Here is a 10330-nt window from a genome sequence, read left to right on the forward strand (position 1 = left end):
ACCCCAGGGTGGGCCCGGCAGGCAGGTCAGTCCTCTGGCCCACTCACAGATTAGAGACCTGGGATTAGCCGGTCCCTATAGCCTGCTCCCTAGTCTGTATACTGAGTGGTCTCGGGGAAAAAAATCCAGGTTCTTTCCAAGCTAGTGTGCTTGAAGAGGCTGGAATGTAGGTACGTATGGACGGGGACCCATGGGGGGCATGTAGCGCTCACTCCCAAGCCTTGCCCTCAGAGCCTCTCTCTTCTTCCCTGCCCTCCCCACCCATTTTGTCCAGACATCCCGTGGTGTTTGTCTTTGCCTTTATGGTAAAAGGAGCCCACCTAAGCCTTTCCATGTTCCATTTATTTCATCAGGGTGCAGACTACAAGGGCAGCCTGGAAAAGTTCTTAGGAAAAATCGAATTAAAAGAGAATGGAATTTTCCCATGAACTTTAAAAACAACAACAAATCTCCCTCATCTTCAGGTAGCTCCATGACTACGTTCTAGTCATGACCCCATCAGCCTGTTCTCTCCTCCTGCCTTCAGAGTACACCTGGACCCCAGCACGTGTTCGGTCCATGCTCTGGAAGAACACTTGTCGGCTTCTCTGTAACCTCTCCCCTGGTGTCCTACATGTGTTTGTCCTTGCTGAGATGATGGCCGTACAAAGCGGCTTCACAAAGTTCATGGGAAAGTGGAATTAACAGATCGTGGAGCTTTTCCATGAATTTTCTGCAGTACCCTTCCGGCTAGACTATTGTTGTGAAACAGATATCACTTCTCCAGAGTTCTTGGAGCGATGCGCCATGTCTTGAAGAGCCAGTCAGGGTGCAGGGTAGTAATGATGAAACAACTTTCCTCTAGTTCCTAAATGCTTCCTCCCCCTCCACTATTATGAGCCCAATTCTACCTTACAAATCCGGCTAGATCAGAGGATGTACACTCGTACAGATAGGAACTGGAAACACAGGGAATCCAGGATGGATGATCCCTTCAGGACCAGTGGTAAGACCAGGAGGGTGGAGGGAGGGTGGATTGGAAAGGGGCAACCTATTACAAGGATCTACACATAACCTCCCTGGAGGACGGACAACAGAAAAGTGGGAGAAGAGAGACATCGGACAGTGTAAGATATGACAAAATAATAATAATTTATAAATTATCAAGGGTTCATTAGGGAGGGGGGAGCGGGGAGGAAGGGGGGAAATGAGGAGCTGATACCAAGGGCTCAAGCAAATGTTTTGAGAATGAGGATGGCAACAAATGTACAAATGTGTTTGACACAATGGATGGATGGATGGATTGTGATAAGAGTTGTATGAACCCCCAATAAAAGTGATTTTTTTTAAAAAGAAAGAGAAAATACATTTTTAGAATTCCAAAAGACCTGAGTTGGAGATCAATTGTTGTTAGCTGGAGTGTCCCGTTTTAACAAGCCAGAGTTGGGTTGACTGATGGGAGAAGGACTGATACAGGCACAGCTGTAGTTATCACTTTACCACCCACACAGCGCTGGACCAGGCGTCCTCAAACTACAGCCCGCAGGCACGTGTGACCCGCCAGGACATGTATCCGGCCTGTCAGGGGTTTTTGCCCCATTTGTTTTTTTACTTGAAAATAAGATATGTGCAGCGTGCATAGGAATTTGTTCATCGTTTTTTTTAAACTATAGTCCGGCCCTCCAACGGGTCTGAGGGACAGTGAACTGGCCCCATTTAAAAAGTTTGAGGACCCCTGCACTAGACGTTACGTCAACCAGAAACCAAACTCACTGCTGCCAATTGGTAGTACCAACTCGTTGTGACCTTCTGGGTAAGGGTCGAACTGTCCTGTGGGTCTCTGAGATGAGCCCTGGATGGGAGTAGAAAGCCTCATCGTTCTTTCACGGATCGGCTGGTGGTTTCAAACTGCTGACCTTGCCTTTAGCAGCCAGTGGACTCTCAATTCTCGCAGGAGAGTGCAGACCTGCAGTATCATTATCATCTGATGTTTTAAATGCCCCCCCGCAGACCCACAGAATCCACGTTTGACCACAAGGTTCAGTGGCTCTTTAGAGCTTAAAGCTCACTCACTGAAGCAGTTTCCCTTCATCTCCCCCTGACTGATCCACGTGAACCCTCTTTTCTCACCCAGTGTGTAGAAGACCATCCGTGAAAGCCAAGGCTGCTGTAATTTACTCCTTGGCTGAATATAGTTAACCTTTACTATTACCCTCCCCACGCCCACCCCCCAAAAGTTATTTTTCATATGTTGTCAATTTGTTCCATCTGACTTCCATAAAATCAATTCTTCCAGCTTTGATTTGATGCCTGAGAATCATGTGTATTCTGACAGAGGTAGTCACTGCATAGCATCTGTTTGGGCAGTGCCCCAGGCCCACTGTATTAGTCTGGCCTCTGCCTCCACCCTACATGCCTCTGGGTTGCATAAGCCCTGGTGGGCCCAGCCACACACCCAGCAAGGCCTGCCCGCTGTCTCCAGGGGACACCACTCTTAGGTTTTGTCTGTGAAGCTTCCATAGGGTTTTAATAGGAATTGTAGGGATTTAACTATGGGTTTTATGGGAGTGCCTGTATACAATACTGTTCACACAATGTTTAAATCAAATAGCATCCTATTTCACAGAATTATTGCGGGTGTTTAAGCAGTGCATAGCCTGTACTAAAATTCTTTTATTCGGTTTATGCTTTAGCAAATTTCTTTTTGGGGAAGAAAAGATTAGAGAGCAGTTGCCTTTTTATTTCTATTGGATAGTTTTTTAAAACTCCGAAAGGGGTTATTCACTTGGTTATTCTCTCTTTTTATTCTAAGTAGGGAGTAATGTGAGCGGATTTTTTTAGAAAACAGTATAATTGAGGACTAAACCTATGTTAACATTTTGCTGATCGGTTCTTTCCAGCCAGGACTCTCCAGTGCAGCCAGCTATTTTTCCGTGATTGAATACATGGTAAATGAAAGCATCTAGCACACCAGTATTGATTTACACATGTGTTGAAACGGATTTTTTTTTCCGGGTATGGAAGATGGTGTAGCATTTACCTATATGTATTGTACATAAGTGTTGCAAACAATGAGTTTACTTTGGAAGAGCCTACACTACATACCCTAGTGGGATTCCCCATGCCCTCCACAATCCACCCTGCCCCCATGACTATTTTTTCTAAAATATGGTCTTTGAATTTTCCTGGGCACCTCAAAGGTGAACCTTTCTACAGGGCTCTTCTAGAGATGCTGCCCGGACTGCCAGGTTCTGTGCGGCCTTCCGTTCAATTGTTAGCTACCCATTCGCTGCTATTTGTACTAGAAAATAGCTTTTGTTTGGGTTTTTGTTGTTCATTAGACTTGCGGGAGATTTTAAACACATTGAAGCGGGCACTATGGAACAAAAGGGCTGCTTTTATACCATTTTAGGTTTTTACATAAGATCCTGCATGTAAATTTTGTTATGTTATGCATGGTTTTCAGAGGCAGCATGAATAATTGAGATCATCTCCACTGGCCTTTTGTCTTTCCCTACAACAAGAACAATGGGTGCTCTCTGCAAAATAAAAATACCTCCTTTTTGAGAAGGCTCTGTTTCTTGAATTTTGGCAAGCCCGGTTCCTCTTGTGGTACCACGGACCGGTGTTTTGTTTGTCAGTCATACCTCAGCAGATCAGTAGATACTGTTTAGTAATTACCTTGGTGGGCACGATGCCAAGAACCAGGAAAGAACTGGCCTTCACCCAGATACAGCTCGATGTTGCCAATACATCAGTCTCACTTCCACAAAGTTTCCTAAGATCCCACATTTCATTTGGGGGGGGGGCGGGGGTTATACGTTCTGAAGCAAGCACATTCTCTCCATGCTAGCAAGGCGAATTTGTGGAATGAAATGGTCCAAAAGGCTTGGTAAAACCTATCTTTGATAGATGCAGTTTGCGACTTTTCGCTGAGATGAAAGCGTGTAAGGATTTGCTCGAACTTCCCCGCTCCTTGGTTCAGGAAACAACGTGCTTCAGGCAAAGGATCACTGCACCGGTCATCTTTTCCTCTGTGCCCATCACTGTACGTCAACCCAGAAACTTCCTTAGATCCCTGTTGCTCACTTCTGCCCGTGGTGGCATTTCAGCAGAGGTCTGGTGACATTTTCCCATTTGCTGATGGTATCAGGTGGTTTGAGAATTAGATGAAACCATTATCGTAAATGAAATTCATTCCTGCACTTTGAATAGTTGTACCCCCAATATTGATATAATCCTCTCAGGTTGGTCAAATGTCATTTTCTGCCCATTCTTAGAATCACTGTCACCGTCTGATGTTATGACCACTTTCCTTTTTTTATTTTTGCCTTCACCATGCTCTCCTGCCAGCCTACTTACCACCTTCTGATAAAGCATCATCTCCCCGCTGAGAACTGTGTTCCAAAGTCACTCAACCATCGGAGGGTCTGCACAGGATGCATTTGAACATTTCTGCACCGCAGTAAGGTTTCGGCTTTGAAACTTTGCCCGCAGGGAAATAGCGGTAGAAGTGAGAAGTACTGTTCACCCCGTCCCTGGGGATGGGATTGAAGAGTCCAGGGGAAAGTCGCATAGTGAAGAGGGAAAGCAGGACACCAAGATAGTGGATGGGTGTTGGAGTGCCCTGGCTCACCTCACACACGTGCACGTCTCAGAATCTGCTTGTACACAAACATGATCTAGCGAGCTCCCCTAAGGACCTATATGACTGTAATGCACAAAGGAACGCATCAACTAATAAAAGTGCAAACGCCAGCTCACCTGAGACCAGTCAGCAACATACAGTCTTCTCAATCTACGTAGTGGATTTCAGTTGTCTTAAGAGCTCTCATGGTATAGTGGGCTGCCAACTGCAAGGTCAGCAGTGGTTGAAGAAGGAGTCACCAGACAGAGCTCTCCATCCCCATAAAGAGTCACTGAGGTAGTTAGTTTATTGTGCCAACCTGGCCGATAAACACATGTGAGGTTAGTTGAAGGGCAAAGAGATTAATGGCTCGTCTTTCTGGTTCTCGGGTTTTTTGCTTTCTGATGGTCGGACCAGGGTGCAGTTGCCTTAGCCAGTTCCCTGCTTCAGCTGGCAAGGTTCACTTCCTGCAAGACATCCCCATGAAAAAGCTGCATGGACCTGCCCCGATGCAAGCATGGGTGCTGGAGCAGCTGTGTGGAGACTCCTGCCAGCGCTGAGATGCTTACATGTTCACTGATTCGGCTCTCTTCTTGCAGTCGGCATCATAGTGTGTGTTTTGTGAGCTGGAGGAGGACTTTGTGGATTGGTGTTGGACATATGGGTTAATGTTAGACTTGTGGGCTTGGGCAACACTGGGTTGGGATGTTTTCTTGATGTGCACTTACCCTTTATATAAAACGCTCTCTTGTACATGAGTTTCTGTGGATTTGTTCCTCTAAAGTACCCAGACGAACACAGTCATAATCCCGGGGCACTGGGGCAACTCTACCCTGTGCTACAGAGTCTGAGTCAGCACCAACTCGGTGGCAGTGAGTGAGTAGGAATTCATTAACACTACCATATTCTGCTACTTAAGATCATTGGGAGTTACACTGATTTTATTTTTCCTTCTCAAACGTTCTGTTAAGTGGTGGGGGGCGGGGGGATGGGAGGGGAGCTGTAGCAGGTCTCTGTGAATGCCAGGTCTGCCATTTGCGCTGAGACCAAGTTGTGCTATCTCAGCGAGTAACAGCAATGCTGTGACAAGAGGCACCCACGGGCAGCCTCTGGGAGTGACCGCACCGCCACAAATGCATTCTGCCATACATGGCTCTAGTGAAGGAAGGAGAGGGTAAGGAAGCTTGGACATACCAGACAGAAAGGGGAACTCTTACTGAAAATCCATGCAAATAGCACCTGCTTCTAAAGGCATCTGTTTCCTTAACTGGACAGTGTTCGCTTCCTTGGGACTTTCGAGTGTCCACCTTTAAGCAGAAGTTGAAGAGGGAACATGTCTCTTTGCCTTTGGACCACTCACCCCCTGTCCAGTAGAGTTGGACAAGGAATGACGGTCAGCAGTCAGCTGTAGGGCTTCAAACAGGTTAGGTCATGGCTCAGGAAGGAGCACCAGGGAAGGCCCTGCATTTGTAAGGTTTGGTTACTCTGGAGTAGAACCAGAATGGGGACAGTGGCAGGTCAAGGCCCCAGAAAGAGAGATCTGTAAGAGGCATAGTGAGCTCTTTCAGGAGTCCGAAGGGGGAGGGAGACTCAGTTGTTGGCAGGACTGTGGAAACGACCCACATCCAGAGCAGTGGTCAGCGAACACCTTTGAGCCAGACACTGTTATTTCCAACTCTGCCAGTCAAGAGTTGGTTGGTATATAATCCTCATTGTTCCCTTGCTTTCTAAGAAGAGGATTGGGTTTCTAACAGGGTATCACATAATTTTTCCCATGTTGCTATACGAGGAGGTACCCCCAAAAGGATTTTTTCCCCAAGGATATATATTTAATTATTTTGTGTGTGCAAAACAACCTTATCACATTTGTCTAATCTGTGATTCCATACTTGGAAAGTTTTCAAACTCATCTGTTTGAATGTCTGACAGCACCTCCCTCATTTTTTTCTTCACCTCTTCTGCGTTGTCAAATCACTGTCCTTTCATGTCCCTCTGCATTCTCGGAAACAAAAAGAAGTGACATAGAGCGAGGTCAGGTGAGTAAGATGTGTGGGACGAGAGGCATGCCGTTTTCTGTCAAAAACTGGTGCACTGAGATGGCTCCATGAGCAGGTGCAATGTCATGGTGACAAAACCAGTCCCTGCCTCTGCCACATATCAGGCCTTTTTTGTCAGACGCTGTTATGCAATCTTTTTAGAATCTAACTAGAAAACTTGATTAAGAGTCTGATCTGGTGGAACGAACTCCAAATGCACTATCCCCCTCACATCAAGGAAACAAATGAGCGTCGTCTTGATCTTTGATTTTACTTGATGAGCTTTCAGGGGGGCGAGGTGACGATGGCGCCTTCCACTGGCTTGATTGATGTTTGTTTTCGGGGTCGTGAGAATAACACCAGGTCTGGTCATCAGTAATGACCCTGAACAAAATATCTGGGTCACTTCAGAGCTGTTCTGAAGCACGGTATATTTCCCATCAGCACTGTCTGTGCTGGTCGGTCCGAAGAACCCTGAGGCACAAACTTCTCAGCGACCCTTCTCATCCTCAAATGCTTTGTCAAGATTCCCTGAACCCCGAGCCCCAGGATAGTCCAGATCACTTCCCCATGTCTTCCATGGCTCCTCGTTGGTCTTCGAGCACACGTGCATGAATTTGATGACATTTTTGTCTGTTCAGGAAGTTGGCAGACATCCATAACGAGGTTTGTCATCAATCGACATTTCACCTATTTTGAAATGAGAGAACCCCTTGTACGCTTGTTTTTCCCATAGTGCTGTCCTTGTAAGCTGTGTTCAACATCACAACAGTGTCTACGGCATTTTTCCCCGAGGATGAAATATTTCCACAGCCGCACACTCATTTCTTAAACCAGCCTTCACAAAAAAAACAAGGTCTGAGCGAAAAATTCACCGTGGCCAGGGAGAACCGTGCCAGGTGACGCCCCAGGGTGCACTAGCTCAGAGCTTAGATTACAAGATGCTCGCCTGATGGGAAAAATGCACACTCTGAAAACTCTGCCCCATGGAGCTTTTGTCCAGTTTTGGGGGTACCCCTCGTACTTGTGTTTTATAAATTGAGGTCTGCCCCAGTGGGTCTGCTTCACTGGCTATGACTGAACCAGGAAGAACCAGGTAGAAGCCCTGCTTAGTTGGGATGAAGACTAGACTTTCTTGGGTGCGAGGTTGGATGACCAGTGTAAGAGAGAGAGAGCTTTGTAAGGTGGGGAAGGGCTTCCTACAGGCACTTAAAAAAACAATCAAACAAACAGGAGCGACAGACAGTAGAGTCCCGTGAGAGAAAAGAAGGGTGAATTACCTAAGAGTGTTGACAGCTTAGACCAGATACTGGAACGAGCTGGTGCTAAAAGAACCCTGCTTAGTGTCCCTCCTTGCCTACCACCCAGGCCTCATAAAATGGCCGGAGAGAGATTAGAGGTTGGGGAGGTAGGCCGCCTCTGAATTCTCAGAAGAGCTTTGTGAGAGAGACATCTGCCAGTTCCCTGCCTCGGGGGCCTCCTCCTCCCGGGACATACCGCATCCCATACCACATCCCACCCAGCGCGTTCATTGTTGAGTTTGGAGAAGGCCACGCCAGAGAGAATTCCAGCTCTGCCGGCGCTGTGTGACCCTCGCCAACTAGACTCCTCCCCTATCGCATTTTGTCTCTGAAGTGATACTGCATTAATAGCTCCTCCCTCGGGGCGATCTTATGAGAACTGAAGGAAATACAAAATTCTTGGTACAGTACCAATCGTTGAAGAGGGCACTCAATAAATGTAAATTTCTCTTTCTCGACTGGAATGCAGTTTGATTCCAAAGAAAGTTTGAGCTTCAAACGTACAGTGAACAGAATCCCTGTTGATGATCATTCCGGACCATCTATTGGAGAGGCATTAGAGTTGCGGGAGTACATCCCCCCAAACTGTTGTGCCTTCATGAGAAAGACTTGCAACTTGAGTCTGAGTATGAAAATGTTGGTCACCCTGCTTATCCGTTTCCTCCAGGCATACATGTTTTTGATAACTTGTGATGACAACAATATTCTGGATCAGGAAGCCCTGTCTAACTGGCTCTCTTCCCTCCCCCTTGCTCCTGTTACCCCAACCGGGAAGAATTCCTTGACCAGGAGTGCGCCCCTGCCCAATGACTCCCAGGCTCGAAGCGGGGCCCGGTTCCACACGTCCTACGACAAACGATACGTCATCAAGATCATCACCAGCGAGGATGTGGCTGAAATGCACAACATCTTGAAGAAGTACCACCAGGTAATCCTTTTCCTTTCTGTTTCAAACTCTGAGAAGGATCGGATCCGCAACTGAGGATCCTTGGGAATCAAACACACGCTCTCTGCCCCTCAGTGCTCATTTCTTCTCCACACATCACTACCGATGGATTATTTCCGTGCTGTGTTTTTTATCCAGAAAAGTCCCCACCCCCACCCGCCACCATCTGTATTTCCCCCTCCCTAGAGCATTTTAAACACCACGGAAAGGGTCTTCACGATCAAGAGCCATCATTCTCGCTCGGTGCACTTATTTGAAGGAAGCCAGGGTGAAAGTCAGGAGACCCGCACCCTAGCTTGTTTTCAGCTGGTTCTTTGGTTGATCACTGAACCTCAGTTTTTCCATCCACGTTTCTTTTATGTGCTCCTGCATTTTCTCCCAGCCTTATTCCAGAAAGGATTGAGGGTGACCTTCAAGGGAGCTTGAAATATAAGATACAATAAATGGCGAGGAGGGGTGGGGGGAGTTCCACAACAGGAGCCAGGCAGGAGCCTCAAGTTCACATCATGGCAACCAGCATGCTTGCTGTCAGGGTGACCAACTGGCCTCTAGCTTCCTGCCTGCCAGCCAAGGGTGGAAAGGGCAGCCTTACAGCTAAAGTGTCTGACTGTGAACATGAATTCCTGGCTGAAGAGAACTGTCGCCTTTCTTGGTGCCAAGATCAGTCGTGGTTGTCTTTAAAGCTTTCCCACAGAGGAGATCCATATACACTGTCTTCCTAACAAATTAACCCAAGAATTCCATAGAACTCTACAGGCTTTGAGAGAGAGGGAGGGAGAGGGGTCAAGGTAGGCTCCTGGAATCACATCAACGTGGGCTTTAAGTGCCTGGGCAGTTGTCCACAGGGAGGATGGATTGCACACTGTCCACGCTGGCTGCATCCTGGCAGGACGGAGGATGTTCCCCCTTCTCGTGTACCACTTCAGACCAGTTTGAACAAGGCATCGGCAAAGTGGTTTGCTGAGCATTGCCCAGCAGTGAGCTTGGTGTGGCATATCCCCCACGGGGCCAGACTGGGGCCTCCTCATCGGCAGTCTGAGCGGGGCTTTGGAATGAGACCATCCTGTCCTTCTGTCCCAAGGCCTGGCCAAAATGCTTGTCCACTAGACCCTTTTTGTGCCTGCTGCCGCTGCCCTTTTCCAATACCCAGGTGGGTGGCTCTGCTTCTATAAACGCTCACAGCCGAGAAATCCCTGCAGCGTGGTTCCACTTTGTTTCTCGTAGGGTTGGGAAAACATTTTACAGCTTGAGTATAAATACCCCTTTCTTCACACTTTGGTTTGTCTGGAATACCCTTGGGTCTTAGAAATGATGAGGATTAACTAAGAGGTACCGGGTGTTAGAATAACATTGAAAGTGGAAAAGAAGGGTCAAGAACCAACGTAAATATTTTGTTTCTCCTAAAACTGTTTTGTTCTGGTTTTTACCTTCCCTGCCCCTC

At 47.3% G+C, this 10330-nt stretch overlaps 1 protein-coding gene across 2 annotated transcripts in view; it reads left to right on the forward strand.

Annotated features, from left to right (window-relative positions):
• The window catches only part of PIP4K2A (phosphatidylinositol-5-phosphate 4-kinase type 2 alpha), a 127684-nt gene that overhangs the window by 24230 nt on the left and 93124 nt on the right, over positions 1-10330 (forward strand). For both annotated transcript variants that reach the window (XM_045283520.1, XM_004710809.4), the window contains exon 4: positions 8719-8871. In XM_045283520.1, the coding sequence (XP_045139455.1) occupies positions 8719-8871 (153 nt within the window). The remainder of the gene's footprint in view (positions 1-8718; positions 8872-10330) is intronic.

Source organism: Echinops telfairi, unplaced genomic scaffold (genome assembly GCF_000313985.2).
Source record: "Echinops telfairi isolate 266 unplaced genomic scaffold, ASM31398v2 ScPeMD7_7461;HRSCAF=8499, whole genome shotgun sequence".
NCBI classification, from domain to species: Eukaryota; Metazoa; Chordata; class Mammalia; order Afrosoricida; family Tenrecidae; genus Echinops; species Echinops telfairi.